Source organism: Rhipicephalus microplus, chromosome 5 (genome assembly GCF_043290135.1).
Source record: "Rhipicephalus microplus isolate Deutch F79 chromosome 5, USDA_Rmic, whole genome shotgun sequence".
Lineage (NCBI taxonomy): Eukaryota > Metazoa > Arthropoda > Arachnida > Ixodida > Ixodidae > Rhipicephalus > Rhipicephalus microplus.
This window is the reverse complement of record NC_134704.1, coordinates 149835936-149860490: the sequence shown is the minus strand read 5'-3', so window position 1 is coordinate 149860490 and position 24555 is coordinate 149835936. Positions and strand designations below refer to the sequence as shown.

At 48.1% G+C, this 24555-nt stretch overlaps 1 protein-coding gene across 1 annotated transcript in view; it reads right to left on the bottom strand.

Annotated features, from left to right (window-relative positions):
* Nucleotides 1-24555, bottom strand: part of LOC119173682 (abasic site processing protein HMCES-like) — a 48031-nt gene that overhangs the window by 11685 nt on the left and 11791 nt on the right. Inside the window, exon 5 of the mRNA XM_037424474.2 lies at nucleotides 451-525. Coding sequence (XP_037280371.2) covers nucleotides 451-525 — 75 coding nt within the window. The remainder of the gene's footprint in view (nucleotides 1-450; nucleotides 526-24555) is intronic.

The following is a 24555-nucleotide window of genomic DNA, read 5'->3' as shown; positions in this document are numbered from 1 at the left end:
CAGATAGCATGAACGCTGTGCTCGATGCGCGCGCACATTTGCGTACGAATTACTTTTCTCGTTTCCTGACACGCGCAAGCATAAACCCCATTTCTCTTACTTAAATACTCATATGTAAACTTTACTGGTCGATTCAAAGGCCGAATGCAGTACGGTATGCGTGGCGTAGCAATTAGCTGCAAAAGAAAAAAGCTTTTTAAATGCAATTTTTCAGAAAGCCGCTGCAGCGAACGCTGTTCGCTATATGGTATCACACGTTACAGTAAAGTATCCGGCATATAAGGAGAAAGCCGAAACAAACAATGCAAACAATCGGCAAATTACCGCATAGCGGGAGAAATTTCTGCTTCGTGCACAGTATACTCTTGGAAAGAACATAAAAACAAAGTTTTTTTTTTCTTAACCATTAACGCCAAGCACCCGACACTTATTTTCCGTATATTCTCTTACGGGAACTCGGTTGTGAAGCCACTGCATATAGCGAGGAGCATCCATGGTCAGAATGGTGTAGCTGTACAGGACATCCTGCGAGTCAAGGACAAATGAAGGACAGCGAAAGGAATTTAGTACGTCTTTTTCACGAAATGGACGCATCGATAGCCATAGTATTACATGGCATATATACTATACGAAGTAATACTCACATGTTTATTGGCTCATTTATTTTCTACAAATATTCGCTCACTATTAAAAATTCCGAGTAAAACGTCACGCGAACAGTGCATCGAACAGAATGCCTTCACATCGTTGGCTCAGAGAATAGCGCAAGCACATGAACCAGCCACACTTCTTCCTCGTGTTTTGTTATCGCCTAATTACACGAGTAAGTGCTGCCGTGCAAAGCGGCGCCGATTGACTAAGAAACACCGAGATAATCTTAGAACCTACCGATGGGATTACGCACACAACACGAACATTGCAGATTCTTCTGGAACTTAATTGCATGCGCGTTAACGCAGAAAGATAATTTCGTCTATATATATATATATATATATATATATATATATATATATATATATATATATATATATATATATATATATATATATATATATATATATATATATATATATATATATATATATATGTATATATATATATATATATATATATATATATATATATGTGGTAGTTGTTTTCTGGTGGCAGGTGTTCTGGAGTGTGTGAGCACCATCGGGTGTGATATGGCGGCGCCATCTTGTAAACGTGCCTGAAAACGCTCTTTTTTTTGTGCACAATTGTTTGCATAGGTAGCCGTTGTATCTTTCGTAAAATTATTTGAAATACACAAGAAAAAATACACCTTAAATCTGCAAAATTGTAATCTAAAAAAAATTGGCAGATCCCACGTACAGTGGGAATCGCAGATATGCGAAGCACGTATGAGGAAGGTTGATATGTCATTTTAAAATCAGCACGACAATACGACGCGCCGGTAAATGATGCCGTACGTGACTTTCATGTCATAATTATCACGTTTGGACATGTCTTTTACCTTCGTCATTTATTCCCGTCACCTGATACCGAATTTGGTATATGTGCAGCTAGCGAAACGGCCGCGAGCAGACTCTGAGCGTAGCATGAAGTAATGTTATACATGACACGAATATCATGATTATCATGCTTGGACGTGTCACATACCTTCACATCTACTCACGTCCCGTAATATAAAAGTTGGTATAAGTGAAGCTAGCGAAATTCAACAAAGTCAACGTTACGGCGAGCGCACAAAACGTTGACGCGCACTCATGCTGGCGCAGCGACGCTACGCCAGCGATACGCGAGCACTCTATTGTCTGACACTAGGTGCGACCAGCGCCTGTCGGCGAGGCCCAGCGGCAACCGGCGCGAAAGGCGACATGCTGCATTTCGCGCCGACGACGTTACCTAGACAGCACCGCGTCTACTTAGCTTCGTCATGTAAGGGCGCCGGGCACACTCAAACGCGCATGCGTCAAAGCAACGCACCATGGCGAGCGCCTGTAAGTATAATATGCCAGGCAGATCGGCGCCTGGCGTGCCATCGCCAGCGTGACGCGACGAAACGAACGCCGGCGCGCCCGCCTGCCGGGTCTCGTCGAAGTGTTTTGGCGCCTTGGTGTGGCACGTAGTCATGTTCTTCCGTGACACGCATCTCAAGATTACCATGTTTGCACCAGTCACATATCTTCGCCATCCATTCACGTGACGTAATACCCAATTTGGGATATGTGAAGCTAGCGAAACAGCCGCGAGCGCATGAGTGGGGCATGTAGTCTTGTTACATGACACGCATGTCACGATTATCATCTTTGGATGTGTCATTTAGCTATGTCGTCCGTTCGCGTCCCGTAATACCGAATTAGATGCATGTGAGGCCAACAAAACGGCCGCGAGCGCATCATGAGTGTGGCCGGTGGTCATGTTGTTACATGACACGCAACTCATGATTATGATGTTTGCACGAGTCACATAGCTTCGTGATCCATTCACGTCCTGTAACACCAATTTTGGTATATGTGAAGTTATCTAAACGACTGCGAGCGTACGATGAGCGGCACGTAGTCATGAATTATGACTTACATAAAAGCATGCATGTCATAAATTAGACGTTAGGGTCAGTCACTTGTGTTCGCCATGCGATCATGTCATACCGTACCAATTTTGCAACATGTCATGTGAACGAAACCACCGCAAGAGCAGCAAGACCATAAAATAAAAAACATGACATTAGTAACATACATATCTTGATAGTCATGTTATGACTAGTTAATTATGCTTGTCATACAGTCATGATATGCCATACCGAATTAGGTATTGATACCGCTAACGAAACGGCCAAGAGAGCTAAAAGTCGTAGGCGGATAGATAGATAGATAGATAGATAGATAGATAGATAGATAGATAGATAGATAGATAGATAGATAGATAGATAGATAGATAGATAGATAGATAGATAGATAGATAGATAGACAGACAGACAGGCAGACAGGCAGACAGGCAGGCAGGCAGGCAGGCAGGCAGGCAGGCAGGCAGGCAGACAGACAGACAGATAGATAGATAGATAGATAGATAGATAGATAGATAGATAGATAGATAGATAGATAGATAGATAGATAGATAGATAGATAGATAGATAGATAGATAGATAGATACGTTTAATGTCGCCGAAGTTCGCTAAGAAATGCTTCGCATTTAAAACTGGTGAACGATTTAGAGTACTTGGTACTCTACTATATGAGAGCACTAGGCCGTCCCAACACGAACGGTGTTATAAACACTATGCGTTTGTGTGTTTCGAAAATAAATGTTTAACGATTTCGAGTACTTCGTACTCAACTATGGGAGAGCGTTGAGCCGTCCCGACGAACGCATTACTTATCTACATATTGCGATGTCAAGCATCTGCTTCACAGTAGACGATGACTGAAAATATGATAGCGAACAAACAATTACACCAATGATGGTAGGTGGTAAAAAACATTTATTTCAGAAATATTCTACTAGAGAGTGCCGACGTGGCCCATGGGCATGCTAGAGTGGCAAGACCCTATTCCGGGAGGCCAGTGGAGCTGGAAGCTGCCCGTGCGCGCTCCACTAAGGAGCGTTGTGCAGCCAAGGTAGAGCAGCCGAGCAGGTGCTCCTCCCAAGCCTTTCTAGTTGGGATAGGAAAAGGGGATGAGAAAGGGACGGGATTAACTGGGCACGATGCTACGACGTGATATGTGTTGGCGAGGACATGACAGGTCGAGCACGTGCCATTGATTTCCGGCAAGAAGTGCCTAGCAACCGCCGGACTGATAAAGGTGTTCGTCTGCAGGCGGCGTAGCAGTCGTTCGTCCGCTTTCTCCAAACCGCGTGCGGGGTCCTGGTAGAGGCGGCGCGAAGCCCGGTAATAAGCCAAAATTTCGCGAAAACGCGTCAGGTTGGTATTGCCAGATTCCATCTCGGGACATGGAGGGGCAACGGCCTGAACAGGATAAGCGCGGGCAGCGGCATTTGCCACCTCGTTGCCGGGCAGGCCCGAGTGGTCTGGGGTCCAGACTATACGAATGGGATGAGAGTTAAAGCGCCAAGAGGCTGCCTGTAGTAGGCTAGCCGCCAGTGGGGCAATGGAACCCTGAAGGTACTGAGAACAGGCCGAGCGCGAGTCCGTCAGGATGGTGCGTGAGGCAGGGTGAGAGGCAGCCAAAGCTATGGCAACCTCTTCAGCGTGCGTTACTGTGTCTGCTCGAAAGGAGAGGCCATCGACGTGTTTGCCCTCTGTAATCACGGCAGCCGTGAAGTGACCCGAGGGGGAGGGACCCGAGACGTCCACGTAGAAAACACCAGGACGATCGGAGTGTCGCGTATGAAGGGCCGCAGCACGTGCTAGTCTACGGCCAGGATGGAGGTCGGGGTTCATATTACGGGGTACAGGTTCCACCCATAGCTTTTGACGCCAGAGCTCTGGTACCGGCTGCAGAGGGTCTTGGTCAGATATCGGGTTAAGGCCAAGTCTATGTAGAAGACGGCGCCTTGAAGGCGTCTGCGACAGTCGATTGATTTGGTTAACGCGATGAGCTTCGCGCATCTCTGCAAAGGTGTTGTGTACCCCCAGAGCCGCGAATCGGCTGTTGGAAGTTGCAATAGGTAGGACCAGAGCGCGCTTGTATACTGAACGAAGAAGGATGTCCAGTTGGTGCTCGTGTCGACGATGCAGGCGAAGGTAAGGCAAAATGTAAATGTAGAGGACGCGACTGGTCACAAACGCGTGGGCCAATCGGAGGGACTGAGACCCGCGGAGGCCGCCAATAGGTAGGTAGTAAACTTTATTCACTCAGTTGACAGGAGAGAGTTGGGGACGGCTTTAAGGGCCGGCCCCTTACAAAATCTGGGAGGAGTCCCTAGTCCGGGACCCCTGTGGCTTCTGCTGCAGCACGCGCTCGGGCCACTAGGGCACGCTGGTCCTCTAGGGTCGAGCAACCGAGCAGGGCAGCCTCCCAGCTCTCTCGGGTAGGGAGAGAAGGGGAAGGAAGTGGCGGGACCGCCGGATTTGAGGGGCATGCCCACACCATATGGAAAATATCCGCGAACGGATGATCACAGTGCGGGCATTCCCCAGAGAATGCCGGATTGAAATGTTTGAGTATCGCCGGGCACAATACTGAATTGGTATAGAGACGGAGGAGCCAGCGCTCGTCCTTCTTGGGCAGGCCCGATGCTGGGGGTGGGAAGCGGAGCCTGTTCGATTTGTACATAGCGGTGATTTCTCTGAAAGAGGTAGCCGGATTGGGTTCTGGAACATCAGGCGATGGAGGGCGAGGCGGGTCCCGGTAATTAAGCGCGCGGGCCGAGGCATCTGCAGCCTCGTTTCCAACTAGCCCCGTATGAGCAGGAGTCCAGATGATGGTGCGTGGATTTGGGCGATCTAGATAATAGCATCGCTTAAGGATTTCGGCGGCGCGATCATTGATGCAACCCCGTGTGAGATTTTGGCACGCCCTCCGCGAATCGGTAATAATTATCCGAGATGCGGGGTCCGCTGCGGCGAGGGCTATGGCGACCTCCTCCGCGTGTGTGATGTCCGGTGCTCGAAAGGTGAGCCCTTGAATAGGTACGTTTTGGTGAACCACAGCGGCCGTGTACCACCCGCCGTGGTGGGGGCCGGATGCGTCCGTGTAGAAGACTCCCGGGCGTGAGCCATACCGTTGCTGTAGGGCTGTAGCCCGCGCTGTACGCCGCCCATCGTGAGTCCCATTTGTCATGTTTTGGGGCAGACGCGGAATGATCAGTGCACCACGCCAATCCTCGGGGATCGCGGTACGCTCTTCCACCTTGTGGGTGTTGGAAATGTGAAGGAAGTGTAGGAGGTTGTTCCCATCCTGAGACCTACTAAGGCGCAGGTACTGGTTATTGAGATGAGCCTCTTTAAGTTCCCCGTACGTGCTTGTCATGCCCAGGTCTGCGAGACGTTGGTTCGACGTTGAGATGGGGAGGTCTCGGGCACGTTTGTAAATTTTGCGGAGTATACAGTCTAGTGTATTCTCGTCGCATTTACGCAGACGCAGGTAAGGTGTCGAATAAAGGATCCGGCTGGTCACGAAAGCGTTGGCGAGGCGCAGAGCAGCACGGCTCTTGAGACCTCCTCGCTTGTTCGAAACCCGGCAGATCATGCGGCCCACCTGATCCCCCACAGTGCGTAGTTTGCGCACAGTGGTGTCAATTTTGCGGTGTTTGTGGATGAAGAGTCCCAGGACTCTGATTTCGTCGCGTTCCGGAATGGCCCTGTTACACAATGTGAGTTCAATTTGTGTCGTGTCGTTCGGTTTGGGACGAAGATGCACGTATTCCGATTTGGTGGGTAAGCATTCGAGACCGCAGCCGCGGGCGTAGCTGTCAACTATCGGCGCGGCATGTTGCAGGCATGTCTCGATGCTACCAAGGGAACCCTGAGTTGCCCATAGCGTGATGTCGTCGGCGTACAGAGCGTGCTGCACGCCTGGGACATCGTTTAGCAATGAGGGAAGGTGAGCCACGGCAAGATTGAACAGAAGAGGGGAGAGGACTGCTCCCTGTGGTGTTCCGCGCGTACCGAGGGGGTACGGTCCATGCTTTTTGTCTTGAATACGCAGGTATGTCTGCCGTTCTATGAGGAATTGGCGGACGTACCTAAAAGCATTATGCCCACAGTTTCTTTGTGATAGGTTGGTAAGGATGATGTCATGGGTAACGTTATCGAAAGCTCCCTTGAGATCTAAGGCGAGGACTACCTTGTCGTCACTGGGATGTTCGACCGGTTCGACAACGTCACGATGGAGTTGCAGGAGGATGTCCTGAGCAGAGCGATGTGGGCGAAAGCCGTACATAGTGTTTGCAAATGTGTGTCGGGCCTCTAATATTCAGAGAGCCTGTCCCGGACCATGCCGCCGCGCTTGGTAGAAACTCGCCGTATCATGCGGCTCACCTGTTCGCTGGTGCGTCTGAGGCCTGCTATTGTGCCCTTTGGATCCAAGGACGATGTGAGGTGAAGGCCAAGAGCCCGAATATTTTGCACTGACGGTACGGGCCCGGACGGAAGAAAAATTTGAGGCGGCGGTGGCGGAGAGACTGAAAGAAGAGCCGATTTAGCTGGAGAACACTCCAGGCCGCATGAACCAGCGTAGGTGTCCACCAGAAGGGCAGCCTTTTGCAGGCGTTCTTCGATTTGCGCTAAGGAGCCGGTGTTGGTCCAGATTGTGATATCGTCCGCATATAGTGCGTGTTGTATTCCCTCGACCTCGCTTAGAAGAGAGGGGAGGTTCATCATCGCCAGGTTAAAAAGCAGAGGAGACAGGACTGCCCCTTGAGGTGTACCCCTCGTGCCTAATAAGTACGGGCCATGTTCGGTAGAATTAAGGCGAATGAAGGCGGTGCGATGTGATAGAAAGGCGCGAATGTAGTTGACAGTCTTCTGCCCGCAGTTTGTGGTAGACAGGTTAGTGAGTATAGTGCTGTGTTTGACGTTGTCGAACGCCCCGCGGAGATCGAGAGTGAGCACGACTTTATCGTTATGGCGCATAGTAGTCGGCTTTATGATATCGTGTTGAAGCTGTAGCAGGACGTCCTGCGCCGACAGATGCGGGCGAAAGCCAAACATCGTGTCGGAAAGGTACTCCTGGCCTCCAAGTAGGCGGAAAGGCGTTGGCGAAGCGTGGTTTCCTTGAGTTTGCCTGCGCAAGACGTAAGTGAGATGGTTCTCAGTGCCTCAATACTAACGGACTTTGCCGATTTGGGTATGAATGTCACGACCGAAGTGGTCCATTCTGTTGGAAGTGGAGAGCCGTCCCATATCGAATTTATAAGGTGGAGTAGCGAGAGGTGTGCTTGGTCGGGAAGATTTGCCAGGAGCGATACTGTGATTTCGTCGCGTCCAGGGGCCGTGCCCCGTCGCATTTTCGTGAATGCAAATCGTAAATCGGAAAGCGTGTATGGTGCGTCGAGGTCGGTGTTAGGGGCGCCGGAATACGTATATGCTGGGCCTGCGGGATCAATTGTGCGGCAGATGTAGTGGTCACAAAGTTCTCGCGCGAGTTCATCCGTAGTGCCCTGAAAGGCATGCAGAGCACGGTGTTGCTGTCGTTGCGTTTCTCCCCTGGTGGTGAAGGGATCTAGAAGGCTTCTAAAGAGTAGCCACACACTCTTAAAGCTCATCTGGTTTGCAGCCTTCGAACAGGTGTCTGCCCAGTTAGCATCGGAAAGTTGTGCAGAGTATGCGGCCGCCTCTGCAGTGAGCGCCTCAATGCGAGCGCGAAGTTTCCGACTAAGTTTGTTGCGTTTCCAGCGCCTTACAAGCCCGCGGCGAGCGTGCAAAAGATGTAGGAGGTGTGGATTGATTGCAGGAGTCAAATTAGAGGTTGCAAGGATGCGAATGTTCGCTTGTTTCATATGGAGGGCGTAAGATGCTCACGCTGCATATTCGGTCGAGGAGAGGACGGCGGGGAATGGTTGCATTCTGAACTGAGTCCAATCGGTGAGACGGGCTTGGCCCGAGTGTTGGCGCATTTTCTGCCGCGGTGTGAACGAAATGCGGAGTAAAAAGTGATCGCTGCCTAGGGTTTCGCCTAAATTTTCCCCTGTAGCATCGCGGATGTGACGGGTGAGGGAGAGGTCGGGGCATGTGTCTCGCGGGACCGAGTTGCCGGAACGTGTGGGTTGTGTCAGATCGGTAAGAAGCGTCAGGCTCAGCGAGGAAATGAGCTCCTTGAGCTCCCTGCCCCGGACCTTCTCGTAGTGGTAACCCCAGTGAGGGCTGGGGGCATTAAAGTCCCCGACAATAACCAGTGGTTGTCGAGCCGCTATACGCAGCGCCCTATGGAAGAGATGCGCAAACGAAGCCCTCACAAGGCGAGGGGGACAGTACACGTTTAAGATATGTATTGATGGTTGGCCCCTCCGCTGAGACAGCACTGATATCATGCAGTAGTCGTAATGAAGATCCAGATCGAGGTCAATCTGTATCGCCGTGTAAGCTTTATGCACGAGGAGGCATGTGGTGGTGCCGCCTACATAGGAGCAGTATCCAGAAAGGAACGGAGCAGGGCCACATTCTTGGAGCGCCAAGACGGCCGGCTGAGAGCCAAGTGAGCTTAGGAAAAGGGAAAGATGTGAACGCTTTCGCCTGTTCACGAAGCCTCCAGGGTTCCGATGTATGATCTCGAATTTAGACGCAATGTTTGAACGGGACGTACGATTGGTAGCCATCGTGACTGTCTTAGGTTTTATATTTGGTCCTCCATGTCTCGCTCGGAATCCTCAGAGGCAGGAAGGGGCACGGAGGCCGGATTGTCTGACGGCGGGGTGGTGGTAGCCACCTTACGACGACGCCGTGGAGCTGTACCCTCACTGCTCACCGAGCAGGAGCGGGAACGCGAAGCCTTGGGTTGAAACTGGGTGATTGCCCAGGCTTGAATAGCCTGGGTAACCTCTACAACTATGCGTTGGACCGAGAAGCTGGTGAGGAGGTGATTAATCGAAGCTTCGACGCGCGTGAGGCGTTCTTCTAAGCGCGGGGCGCGCTCTTCGCTAGGGAGAGTTTGGTTAGCCGGCAAGAGAACCTGAGGTTGCCCAGGAGGCTCAAGAGCTTCTGGAGTAGATGCGGCACCGGTTCCGAGTGCTGGAGTACACATGGCTGCTTGAACCGGCGGTTTACTGGGAGTGGACTTAGCGCGAGGACTAAGCTTGGACGTAGCTGGCGTAGCCGCCTGGACAGAGGAGGCAATACCGGATGGCATTGCAGTACACTGTTGTTGGGGTTGAAGTCGCTTATTTAGGAGTTCGAGTTGTTTAGTTAAAGCAGAATTTTGCTTTTGAAGTGCCGCTACTTGCTGGCGAAGGGCCGAAGTTCGGGAGAAGGAGGATCGACAGAAGGGGGTGAGAGAGGCTTAGAAGCAGCATTCCCTGCCCAACTGCTCACCTGAGGTACCACCGCTGGTGCTTCGAGCGGTGGGAATGCCTGAGTGTCGGCATGGAGTGGTGGAGCCAAATGAGGCAGGTTGGTGCCGCTGTCTGGCTGTGACGAACATGAGGTGGTCCCTCGAGGAGATGTTGAGGGCTGCTTGCGTTTCCGATATTTTCGATATTTTGCCGTGCAGCCACTGGTCCCAGTCTCATGGGTGCCGTGGCAGAAGAGGCGCTTGGGGTGGCAGCCGTGGGTATTGAGACCTGCAGGTGCGGGGGTTCCACATTTGGCACACTGGGTTGGAGCGGGGTGAGGACACTGAGGTGGTCGATGACCAATGGTACCACACTTGGTGCAAACAGGGACCGTTTTCTTGTAGGCGCGGATATACGTCGCCACGCAGTGGTAGAAGAGGAAGCGGGGTAACTTCGTGCTCTCGAAAGTCACCACCGCCGCCGCGGAATCCCCGAGTTTGCGGACCGCGAGGATAGCACCTCGAGGCCAATGCAGTTCTGACTATCTTCTCCGTGCTTTCAGCAGGGTTTATGTTGATGACGCCCTTGCATGTATCCCCTGGTGCCTTGGCGTGGTCCCGAACGGGCAGCTGCTGATCCCCCACTTGCAGCTGGAAGTCCCCGAGGAGTCGCTGTGCCATAGGCAAAATGGTGGTGCTACAGACCAAGATGTTTTGTTCCCAGATCGGCCACACTTGAATTTGCGTGGCAGTCCGGTCGCCGAGCTAGCTGCGGATGGCGTCGCCCGCGCGATCGGCCGGGACGAATGTGCGTAGCTAGCAGGGAATGCGAGGTTTCACTACTACGATGTAGTCGTCGCGAGAGAGGCGAGGAGTCTGACGCGGACGCCACTTGCGTTGCTTCGCTGGCTGCGAGGACGCAGCAGAGGTAGGCACACCACCGGAGGGATGGCGCACCGGCGTTCCTTGCAAGGCCTGGGAATGGCGGCCCGCTGTGGCGTCTCATTGTTGTTGAGACGCAGACTTCGATTTCGCTTGCTTGCGTTGCCACAGTCTCACCATGTCGTCGAGGTATTCGTCTTCTGATGGCATAGTGTTTACGGAGGATGAAATATTCATGAACAGCACTTGGCTTCAGGTAGGATCATAGCCCGTAACCACGTTAGCGGCCGCCATCGCCGGGCTGAGAGCTCTTAGCGAGGTGGCGTTGTAGCCGGGAGTAAAGCACGTCCCTCAAGTTGTCAGAACTGGACCCACCTGGACGAAGGTGTTGTCTAGGCGAAGCGAAGGACTTGGCGGTGACGATAAACCCAAGTTTCAGGGGTACCAAGGTGGATGTCCGCAGAAATAGCAGAGAATCTACGGAGGCGATGTGGCGTGCGTCAGTCACCATCGAGCGCTCGCAGCGCCTCCCTACACCAATGTCTCTCCATCCTGAAAAGCCTCTGTGCTTGATCTTGTTGCGTTGCAGATTTTTGCTACTCTCCTAAATGACTTTACTCGCAGGTTGCACAGTTAACAGTACACAAAAAAAAGAAATATGTTTAAACTTTATTCTTCATAAAAAACGCCACGAAATCAAACAAGTTCCTGTGGTTTATTTTTTGAAATGTCTGTTAAAAATTTTTCACCATGTAAAACGCTGGAGTTGGACAAAAGGATGCGCAAAATAGTCAGGTTCAACCCAAGGTCGATTCGATCCTCCTCGGTTCAAATAAAAGAAGCAACGACAGCCGTAAGACTAAACAAACGAACGAACAAACAACCGAACAAACGTATGAATGAATAAATGAAAAACTGTTGTGTGCACACGTGTGGTGGCTACGTTACGCGCGCCTAGTTGGCACGAGAGACCACCCAAGCCTAAAAGTTGCTGCGTCCTTATGAGCCTCGGATGAAGTGCCTGTGTTGATATTTGTGATGCAGGCACTACCACGCATTATAATTATTGATGAGCCAGGGGGCCTCCCCGTAGGGAGTACTGATGTAAGGCAACAGTATAGCCTACATAGGCTGTCCAGTCATTCTGTCGGCATAAACCATTTTATGCGTCATCACAAGATATAACGCTTTCATCCAAAGCAACAATGCGAAAATTTCTAAAATATTCTGCCAGAGGGACGCTGCAGATCATGCTGTCGGAATGCATCACTTTACGACTGTCATCAGCATCAGAATTCTTCCGGTGGCTATGAACCCGACGAAAAATTTTTGACGCATTCGAAACAAGGGTGTGCAAGTGAGACGGACTGATGTAAGTTACTGTATATGCTACCGCAGGTAGCAGAGTTGCGCCCGTGACAGAGCTCGCCGCTCGCGCCACCATTCGCTAAGCGGGTGCTGGCGGTCGCCGCGCCAATACTGCTACCATTGCGCTGTCAAGCCATCCCTCCAGCGAAGCGCAAGTCGCTTCGGCTCACGCAGTGCGGATTGTTAGTCGGTGCTGCGGTCGTGTTCACTGCTGTCCGTTTTAGTGAACGTGATTTTGTGTGGCTATCGAACCATTGACAAAAATAGAACGAAACAAAACAGTAAAAGTGCGCATGAGGAAATGTGTGAAAGCGGCGTTGTGCGTGAATATGAACATTATTATAGGTGTATCATAACGTCACGATTCACTCTGAGCACTTTCTGGCATTAAAGTTTCAAGCTTTAACGAGTGTTCTCTTTAACTTGCGTCACTTGTAAAACACAGAGTGGTAATTTTAACACTTGTTTTCTGGAGCCGTTTACTAATTCCTTTAAAGTGCTGCATAAGAAAATACCTGAAACGAATGATTAGCTGAATGTTTTTTTTTTGTCCAGAATCGTGTCCGTCGAAGTTTTCGAGAGTTGGCGACTTTAAACAAAGATATTACTCGCGATAGTGACTGCCTGTTCTATCTCGGTTCATTGTTCGTCTGAGCTTTCCATATTTTTTTTCTTGTAAGCGAGAGTCATTGTGCTAGCGCCGGCCCACAGCCTGTAATTTTTTTTTCGCGGGGCTAGGGGTCGACTTCCTGAAGGCTTTGAAAAACACTCATTATATTAGTCATTTTCATTAAAATATACGTACACATCAGAGTTTCGGTAAAGGGGATCTTCTAGCCCCCTCCCCCCTTTCTTTTAGCTAAGGGACAGCGTCGGCGACGCGTTATGAACGGGCGTAGACTGTGAAAGTAGACGGAGCCGTTGAGCCGCATCGGCTCCTACATTCCAGAGGGGTGGCTTTCCTGCTTAACAGGGACGCGCCAGTGGGCAAGATGGCGGACGTATGGGCAACTCTGCTACCTACGGTAGCATATACAGTAACTCTAGGGCTGATAACTTCTCTACGAAGCTTGAACGAGGGTGTCAGGGGACTGGTTCGGCACGAAGAAAACCAACTACACAGAAAATGTCATTGTGATTTCGAGTCCATACAAGGTCGAAAGGCATGGCGAACAAGCAACTAGGTGACGGGACGTTTGTCGAGGCCACCGTGGTATTTGCTGTTTGGGGTAGCAGCTGCACCTTTTGAAGAGAGTGAAGTCACGAAAATTTGTAGGCGTTAAAGGGATACTGCAAAAAAATGGAGAAAAAAAAACTGTTGAAACTTGAAAATTCGACTCGAATGATGCCACTGTCCCGATAAACGGAGTTCATTTCTCGTGTCTTTGAACATTTGGTTGTATTTTTGACGGATTGTGAGGGCGCAGTGGCTGCTCGCGAGCGCGAGCAGTGATGTCGCACTCACCGAGGCGTAGGTAGGATGCACGTGTTCTTGCCCTCCTCTTCCTTTTCCCACCTATCCTTTTCCTCCACTTTTTCCCTTCCACAAATGCACTGGCGCTTTGCCCCAGCCAGAAACATTGTTCACTGCTGTTGTTGTTCATACCCCTTCTAGGAACCGAAGTGGAAGATGAGCGAGTCGAGAGGCGCGGGCGATGGCTGGCATTGTTGGCTTGCCAGTTTCGGGTGAGTTTGACGTCACCAAACGTCACATCCTCTATCAGTTCAGTTCAGTTTATTAACCTTAAGGGCTTCCTGAAGGAAGCATTACATATGGGGTGGGTTACAACTTCTCACATAGACCTTTCATATTGATTAGTTATATGCTGCTGAAACAATGATGGGCAGGTGATGGCGGCAATGTCAGCAGGAAGGCCGTTCCAGTCTTTGGCATGATAGTTCACGGTGCAGCTGCTAGACGTGACAGTTTGTGAAAAATGCATTAAATTCATTGTTTTCCAGTAGTTTCTACTTGGAGTGAAGGTTGTCTCTATCGATTTCCCGATCCAATCTATATATTTGGCTGAAAATATTGGCGGAAAAAAATTGTCCGTATCCCTATAGGGAGCAAGTCCTATCAAACGACGAGGGATTTGTCGGCCACGGCTCATTTGTCCTCTTTTCATAGTATCTGCTATATGGGGTAGCATCTTTCAACATAAACCTGTCAATCCGCTACATTGTTCTACCCAAACGCAGACAGCCTAGTTTCGCATGTGTCCACTGGTCTTTTCTTGCGTCAACCCTTTTCCGGGAGAGTTCTTGGAACCTAAATCAGCTGGGACCATCTTACGTGTGCAAAAACTTGGTGTTGTGCGTTTGTGACCATATTTGGGCATCGTTTAAACTGTGCCCACTCCCTCCGCATTTTGTGGTGTCTTTCCCCGCCTTCATGAAATAGTGTCAAAATTAGAGATGGAAAGAGTAAAAAAAAACAGAAAAATTCTAGGAAAAGCGTTTTTTTGACACAGCTGGAGAAATTGGCCAAACTTTTTGGTGGTAAAACGTACATAAATAAAGCTTAGGCAACACCGATCGTTATAAAGCCGTGTGCAAGCAGAATATGCAATGGCTGGTCCGATTTCCGGCGTGTGGATGCACTTCATGGTCGGGAGACCATTGGCAGGAAACGGGGACTCGATGTCTGTAAGCAATGCAACATCAGCTATGCTCTTCTCAATGTGACATTTTAACATGATGAAGAAACCTACAGAAGAAGCCAGTTATACCAACTGGGAATAAAAGTTTGAACTTTATATTTTTACTATCGTGATCAATGTTTTGCACGACAAAATACATATTTCTAGGTTCTTTATTCTAACTACCGTAACGTTTCTGCGAATCCGTGACCAATCACAGAGAGCTAAATAAGTTCGCGTGACGCTACTGGCTTGCCTTCAATCTGTTAAATGCCATATGCGTTCGTGAAAAGAAAGAAAGCATTTCGTTTTTGTTATCTACATAATGAAAGTCATTGCTTTAGGCACTTGGCAATAAGCTATTACCATACGGCAATAAACTATTGCCATACGCACAACAATTTTTTCTTTTTCATTTTGTCCCAAATTTTTGACAAAATGTGAAAAAATAGATTTTTTCTGATTGCCTAAAATTTCCGGAAATTTCGCAACTCTAGCAGAGACCACCATCGAGCGCCGTATTGGCTGAAGAGCGGACAATGCGTCCAGGGCTGGCAACGCGGCACTATATAAGCGGAGGACCATTTGTCTTATTTCAGTTTTGAACCAGCTTTTACTTACTTGATCACTTTATCACCTTATGCAGACTTCTCAGTCCCTAACCTTGTACATAAACTGCCGTTTGTACGAGCGCGTCATCTGACTTGCTGGACGATAGATCCTATAGGACGGGGGCCAGCTGCCAAAAATGAGACCCGCTGGACCCGGATTTGCAACAACTGGGTGGCAACGGTGGAAATGCCGTCAACCCCGGTCATTACAACCGCCGCTAGCGAGCAGCAAGAGTCCCCTACAAACAGTGTAGGCATGACACACTCGAACCACCGGGTGCGATGGGAGTGTGTGTGTCCCAGCTCAGCCACAACCTAGCCGGTCAACTATGGGCCCTAAGGCACGCCGACGCAACTACTCGTGCCTAAGCATTCGAGACGGTGGTGCTTGTGGCCCCACCCCGGCCGCGTATCCCCGGGCCTTTTAGGGGCGAAGCTCTTTAAAGCAGCACCCGTTCGTCCCTCGTCGTAGTACGTAACATGTCTTACGCTTTCACCTGCAAGGTGATGCCGGTTGAAGATTTCTCCTGTGCGTTCTTGAACAATAAAAAATTCGCAGCGTGCACGTTAACTAAAAGCCGAATTCTCCTGTCTCTCATTCCTCATTAGCAGCCATTGGCATGTACATTGAGCACTATCTGACAAGAAGGGGCTGCCACGTTATACTCGCTGGGCATAACCTCCTTGGTTTTAGAAAGGTTTAGCGAGTGTTGGGCTGCAGTGCCGTGAATACAGTGAACTAGTATATACCATGAACTCGTAGTGGTTAAAGGTGGGAAGTAGACACGTAACGCAAGCCGTAAGAAAGTGTGCGTGTGCCACCTCTCGTTTAGTCCTTGGAATGTCCGCTGGATGGCAGTGCTTCTATATGCGGAATATATGATGAAAAGATGTGAGATGCTGGTACTTGGAGTGCTGACTAGATGGACGAACGGACTCACTTACAGATGCATGGGCGGACGCACGGATGACTGCACGGACGGATGGACGCATGAACGGACGCAGGGGCGGATGCATGGACGAACGCAGGGACGGACGCACGGATAAACGTGCGGGCGCCCGAACAGACGCACGCACGGACGGGTGGATGGACGCACGGATGGTCGCACAGACGGACGCATGGATGGACGGAAGCAAGAACGAATAGACGGACGGATGCTTCTCCCCACTCTCCTTCATTCACCCCATGGATATGCTGCCATTTTTTTACTAAAGTTTTCAATCACCCCTTTAACAAGGCAGCCTCTAGGGTTTTGCGCTACGCGTCTAGAAGGAAACTGGCAGGTGTCTGCTGTTTATATCTGTTTACACCCAATTTTCCATCATAACCTATTATTAGAGTTAATCATTGTGCGTTCACAAGCAACCTCGTGATGTTTCAGCGCATTTGTTCGAGTAGTTTATTCAGCGCATTCGGCCTCGGCGTCGGGCAACGCATGCGCACTAGCAAGCTGTGGCACACTCATGGCGGCTGGATTGGATGAAATACCCGCCTTACTCTTGAAGCGACTGAGGAAGAATACTCGAGAGCACCTACGAGAAGCCCTCAACTCTGTAACTCAGTCTAGAACTGTCTCGGCTGCTGACCCGCAGGTCGTGAGATCGAATCCCGGCTGCGGCGGCTGCATTTCCGATGGAGGCGGAAATGTTGTAGACCCGTGTGCTCAGACTTGGGAGGACGTTAAAGAACCCTAGGTGGTCGAAATTCCCGGAGACCTCCACTACGGTGGCTCTCATAATCATATGGTGGTTTTGGGACGTTAAACCCCACAAATCAATCAAGTGTAGCACTGTACCGATGGAATGGAAGTATACCTACATACGGCTCATCCTCAAGAAACGAGTGGACAGATCCCCACCAGACAGCTATCGACCCATCACTGTAACATCAGCCATGCACAGGTTGTTCGCCTTTATGCTACGATCAGCTGCAGCCATGGGCTGAGAAAGAGGTCCAGGGGGCGTTCAAAAAATTTCGGTGGATCCCATGTAGCTGGCAATTGAAGTCTTGTGAAGCAAGCGGAAATGACCGTGTTGCAACTTTTTTATTGAGCAGCGACAAGTGATGAAATGACATAAAATATATGTACAAATGTTGCCCGTACAGACATATATGTTGAAGTGCTGCAGATGTTTATATAACTGGTTAATTGCACTTGCGCAACGAGGCCAACTGGGACATGCGTATTAGCAGCACCAGAAGCTGATATGAAGCGCTGATGCTCGCGACGATGCAGGCCTTAGACACTGATACATAAATCAACTTCAGCTCATGGCAACTAGGCACAATTTTCGTTAACCTGACGTGACGGCTGTTTTAAAGGAGTGCATATGTAATCTTTATGAAATTGGGTAGGCAGCACTGCAACCACTATTCACGTTTCACGAACTAGTTCCGAGACCTGGCGTAGCTCTGTGGTGAAATGCTTCATTGCCATGCAAAATGCTTAGGCTCGATTCCAGCTGGGTTTGGATTCGTCGGGTTGACGCTACTGTTGTCAGGTATTTCTGAATTCTGGCGCGATAAAATTCCCGATGTGTGTTTTTGTCGTTCCTAGGTAGATTGTGTCCATCACCTGTGGCCCATATCCGCATTCCAGTGGCACATATCTGCCCGTGGTATGTGCCACTGTCTTGCGGGAAGTGTTTCACGACGTACACGACCAGATTGAGACGTCAATCATGTCTTGACCAGCGTGTCATATTCGTCAAACCATCTTACCTTGCCACGCTAATTTTGGTTCACGCCAAGTTAAGGGGGTGACCACGAGAGCACCCAAATGTAAACGGCTAGATGGATAGATAGATACGCTCAAACTCACGAAAATTCAGTAAAAAATCCTTCGCATTTAAAGCAGTTTGCGACCTGACAGAAGCTTGGAGGACAAAATTTTCGATGTCACACGTACAATGGAAGTTGTTTTAAAGGAATCCCGTGCGCTCTTTATGGCTTTCTTGGACATGACATATGACGCTCTAAAACAGACAAATTTGTAGTCGATACTGCCACAACTAAGGGTAGCAGACGAAAGACTAATTCCTGATACTGCTTAAGACACTATATGCTTACACACAATTACAGTGGAGGCAACAGAACTACAGTTCCATCCAAATGACCGGAGCTTTACGAGGGCTGTCCCATGTCACCACTTCTCTTCACGCTCATAGTCGTGGGCATCTAGCGACGTCTGACAGAGAATGGGATAGTCTTTCACGCAAGCTACAAGGAAGAGGGTGTCCGCAACATACTACGCATTCCGGCGCTATTTTATGCTCATCGTCCTTCTGGCCAACAAACCAAAAGAGCTGCAGGACCTCCTTCCCATATCTGGCAAAAAAGGCAAGAGGCTCCCCTCCACTTTCAATGTCATAAAATGTGCAGCAGTGATACAGCCATGGCATACAGACTAGCGGCATCCCAAAAGATGTCGTAGCTCCCCATCCAAGGCAGAACCGTAGGCTATTTTTAGGGACGAAGCTCCTTAAAGGGCCACTCACTAGGCCCCATACCCAATTTTAGTTAGACAGTGGAAGTAGTTGGGTGTCCGACGAGGAGCATTTCGCCACAAAAGTTTTTTGAATCGGTTCATCACGAGCGGAGAAAACAGTTTTTTTGAAGCGGCGCGAAACGAGGATGACAGGAGGCGAGCTCGAAACCCTTGCCGCTCCTCCGCGTAGCATTCGCAAGCCAAATATCTTCCCCACCCTCTCTAGCACCCTACCATGAGGTGACGTGTACATGACGTGCCCAAACAAGTCCAACCCCCGAGAATGTGAGCCTTGCTTTGTTGACCAGCGTTATTATGCGGTCGTCTGCCTGTTTCTGTGGGATTGTTTGGAAACGCTTGCTTAGACGCGGTAGAGATAGATGAGCACAATGAGTGCGCGAACACGTAGGAGCGTTCCACAGCGGTCGTCTGCTCAATGCGTGGACCGCGGGGACACGAACGCGTACGAAACGCTGGCACATGAGCCTCGCATCTCGTAGCATTTCATCGGAAAAGAATAAAAAAAAGCGCGCACAATTTCTAATTGCATCTCATTATTTTTTTCAAGTTTTAATAATCTCTTAAAGCAACAAATACGTAAACTACGCATGTTGTGTTAAATGAGTTTTGCCATGTCACGTGGTATAATGTTGACAACGTCAGAGCAGACTCGTCTACGTAGAGGACCAACGTCACTGCATTGCCGTGTACGTAGGGCCATTCCGACGCCTACGTCGTGCCCTCATTCTCTACGCGTGCGCAGGCAGAGGGGAGGGGGAGCAGCTTTCATCTTGAAATTTGACCCATTTCCGCGGCGCGTAGCGTTGCAAAGTTTGGCAGACGTGATCATGAACGCCTCGTCCACGCATTGCTTCTCAGCTCAAAATTGTCAAACCAGGTGAGTGGCACTTTAAGGCGTGGGTCGGTCATCACCTGTATGTATGAATGTATGTAGTAACCACCTAACATCATACCCACGGAGTGAATATGATGCGTAAGGAAGAGCTTCGCAAGGTTTTCTCGACAAATCGCGAATCACCCACTGGCCCCATCCGTCCGTCGTCTGTCTGCCTGTCTGTTTGGCGCACGGATGGACGGACAAACGGACGCACGGATGAACGCAGGGACAGACGCACAAACGGACGCGCGGACAAACGCAGGGACATACACACGGACTGACGGATGAACTCACAGACAGACGCACAAACGGACAGATGGACGAACGCAGGGACAGACGCGCGGACAGACGGATGAACTCATAGACAGACGCACAAACGGACGAACGGACAAACGCAGGGACAGACGCACAGACGGACGGATGGACTCACATACACACGCACAGACGGACGGACGGATGAATGGATGGACGGAGGCTTCGCCGCACTCATCATCATCTATTCCGTGGATATGCTGTGACTTTTTCATTTTCACTTTCATTTATTTTTCATTCATACAGTATTTTTGAACAAATAACTGTTGGGCCAGTAGCCAAGGCTAGTGTAGGCCCATAGTCAATATACATATTGCAGCTTCAAGATCATGTTCACAACTAATTTTCAGGAACGAAATCTTAACGCTGAGGTAAAAGACATAAACTGAACATCACATAAAAGAAAAAGGTGCATTTTACTATAACTCCGACAAGGAAAAAAAATAATTTAGCATAGTGCGAAATAGATGAGAAGTAAATGAGGGAAAATCGCATAATTTTCTAGATGTGCAATTTTTTCACAACTGGCATGACAGGATTAGCCATTTTCACTTCAAGGGGTACAGCGTTTCAAATTTTGGCGCGATGAAACTCGAACAGTCGTTGGTCTTGGGTGTTCCGGGTTACTGGTTGGTTGAAATTTATATTCTTTGCGTTCCTTATGTTGAGATTAGGTGTAATCAATAAACTTGGTGACAACGAACAATTCCCGCGTAAAATATTCTTTATCAGAAAGGCTACTTTCATTTCGCATATCATGCAGAATGGTATGTATACCGAGTTCATTGCAAACAAGTTACTATTATCATGCGGTCCTGTGTATGTCATAACGCGCAAGGCACTTTTATGTAACCGGATAATATAATCTAAGTATTTTTATATGTACCAGACCACGATTCAGAACAATAAATTGTGTGACAGTGAAATATCGAAAAGTAAACAATTTTTAGTATGCTAAGATGAAGACATTCTTTGTATTTCATTAGCAAAAAGTAAGTGAAAGCTAATTTGGTGCATATATTGGACATGTGTGGCCTGCAGTTCATGTTGAAGTACAATAGTACCCCTAAATACTTTTTGTTCTCTAGTTGTTCTCTTGTTCCACCTGCGTGCTGAATTTGCAAGCATATTGTGTTACTTGGCATAACGGGAGCGGAATACTACATAGTTAACACTGAAGACAGACTCTTGTCTGTGTTCTGTGTTAACTTATCACATACAAACGAAGCGTACATGCTAGATGGCTCACCATTTATTGTACTCTGCTTTTTTCAGGGGGATTTTCATGAGTATAGTCAGCGTGGTATCATCGGCATAAATATCAAATTTTGATGACTTTGGTGCTGGTGGGAGGTCATTAACGTATAGCGAGAACGGTATGGGCCCCAATACTGATTCTTACGGAACTCTCACAGCAATAGTGGAATATTGGGAAGCAAATGAACCAATTCTTACGCATTGTTTTCGACCATTAAGGTAGCTTCAAAAAATGGTCATTGTAGTTTTGCTAAAGCGCTACATTCGTCATCGTTTTAGAAGTATGGAATGACAGACCATGTCGAACGTTTGTTTTCCTTAATCAAAAAATATCCCTACGGCAAGCTCGTTCTTGCGTAAGGCTCTGTATATATTCTGGCTTATTTGGAACACTGCTGATGTCGTTAATCTATTAGTTCTGAATCCGTGTTGAGATTCTGTTAGGAGCTTGTTTTCGCTTAGGTAATGCTTCAATTGAGCCGTCATTACCCTCTCAGTATTTAAGAGGCTAAGCACAGAGACAGGCCGATAGCTTCCGGGTTCATTGATATCGCCACTTTTTTATATAGGAGATACTCTTGCTATTTTGAAAATGCCAGGGCATATGCCTCTGCTTGTGGAATGGTTGAGTATTTTTGTGAATCTGGCAATAGAACATCCATACTGTCTTTCAATGCCTTCAAGGTAATTCTATCATGGCCAGTAGCTTGGTGACAAGGCATACCTGATATATTAGAGGTTATGGTATATTCGTCCACTTGATTAAGGAAAAAGCCTCGAATGAATGACCTGACATTCGAGATGGCTTTCAGTGGCCAGAATACAGTCAGAAAACTTGGGATCGATTACGTATTGAAAGTATAGGTGCATTTTGCGTCAACATGTTCAGGAGTGATCGACTTTTTACTTGAGTTATCCATTACTCCTTTTAAAACCTCCCACACCTTTATTTGCTCTTTGGCTGTTGTGCTAGGAAGGCGTTGTATTCCTTTTTCCGCCACCGTGTAAGAGCTGTAGTGTACTGAATTTTGAGATACCCTAAAATTTTGCAAATAGTAGGTGTTACCTTCCTGCTTCTTTCATTTTTGGTAACAACAATCGTTTTCTTTTATAGCAGAAAGTATGAAGTTAATCATTTTAGGGCACATAATCGCTTTGTTTGTGGTGCACTCAGACGTTATCTGTGTTCAAGCAGTTGAAAAGTTTGCGCAGTCGATATGAGTGTCACTGTTAAACACATATTATTTTTTTTATTTATCTGCCGCAGTTTTTTTATAATTAATCATTCCACTCGCCAAGTGATTATTTTTTGCTAAAGTATGTTTTTGCACAGTGTAACAGTGCAAAAACAGGCAGTGGTCAGTGAGACTCGTATCATATACGCCAGAAAATGTGTCATCACAGCTGCACAAAACATTGGTTGGACCAATAAATGCAGGTACCTGTGGATAACAATCTCAACGTCCCTAAATTACTTGTAGAGCTACGAGGTGAATCTGGATGCCATGGGACCACCTTCCGAATCGTTGTCAGTCTGTGTTGTTCAATAGGTTTTCTTTTTTAAAGTGCATACCAATCGATTCTGGCGCCCCCCAAGGATCCGTTCTCGGGCCTCTGCTTTTTTTGGTATTTATAAACTACTTGTTAAAGACGCTTTAACGAATATTAGGTTGCATGCAGACAACTGCCTGTTGTATTAAACTGTGAGTTGTATAAAGGATCAGATGAGGTTAAATTATAATTTTGCGGACATTACTTTTGTCATGAGCAGCGCCAAATGCCCTTCAATTTAGCAGTCTGTTTTTATGAGTCACATACAAAAAGAAACCATTCCCTTTACATATTCTACTGGTGACCAAGCTCTTACTGAGGTCGAACACTATGAATACTTATAAGTACTAGTTACGAATAAACTCTCCGGGAACAGACACAGAGATAATGCTGTAAGAAAGTTGTTCGCTTTAAGGTGGACACTCAAGCTAGCTACCCGTGAAGTACGTTAGCTCCCCTACAAATCAATTATCTGTGTTACGTTAGAGCACGCCATGGTATTTGGGACCCCTTCACTAAATCGGTCATCGAAAAATTTACATGAATACAAAAAATTCTAGCGTATCCATGGAGTGAATGATGATGAGTGTAGCAAAGCGTCCGTCCACCTGTCCGTCCCTGCGTCCATGCGTCCGTGCTTCTGTCCATGCGTCCGTGCCTCTGTCTGTGTGTCGTGTCCCCCCGTCCGTGCGTCCAGATGGACGGACTGACATAGACACGGACGTATCAAAACAAGAACTAACGGAAGGATGGAAGCACGGAAGGACGGAGAGACAGACGGAGTCACAGATGGAAGCATGGATGCACTGACGCATGTGTGGATGGACGGAAGCACGGATGGTTGAACGCACGGATGGATGGATGGACGGACACCTCACCCCGCTCATCATCATTCACTCCATGGATATGCTGTGAAAACTACTAACACCATCTAGTTATATTATTCCCAAGGACATATACGCACAATGCAATCTATTGAGCAAGCCATATACTAGAGGTGGCGACGTACTACATACGGAAGAGAGAACGACCCATGGCCTAAGGAGCTTCACCCATAAAATGGATCTCAAATTCATTCACAACTCATTTGATCATAGCTCTGTTAGTTAATTGATAAAAAAGTAATTTGCCTCCTGGTTACTGAGAGTAACTACGTCTGCAGATAGATTTTTTATCAGTTCGTCATCAAGTCAGTTTTTATTAGTTGGTCATAAATCAGTCATTACAAAACTAGCACATCACATACCTTGATTCTATCTGCAAGTTACGCAACTTGATCCTGGCATTCAAAACAGCTAAGCCTTTATTGCAAAGAGTCCATTCTTTTAAGTGTGTTTGTTCGTTTCTTGTACAGTTAAGAATTTTAATTACCTGTATGACAAGGCCGTAATCAAAAAATCTTTCGTATAGTTTGACAAACGTTTGATTTAAAGTGTTCTGTAACTTCTTCTGACTGCTTTGCCATCATTTTGTTGTTTTCACCCAAATGTGTGTTTTTTATGTTTTTGTACAGCCGACTATGATATAAGTGAGACGACAGTGTTTATAAATAAATAAATAAATAAATAAATAAATAAATAAATAAATAAATAAATAAATAAATGTGAAGACCCTTACAGCCATTCTGGGCTTCAGGGCACAGTGGTCTTTAGACTGCTTTGAGGTATGCAGAGCTCT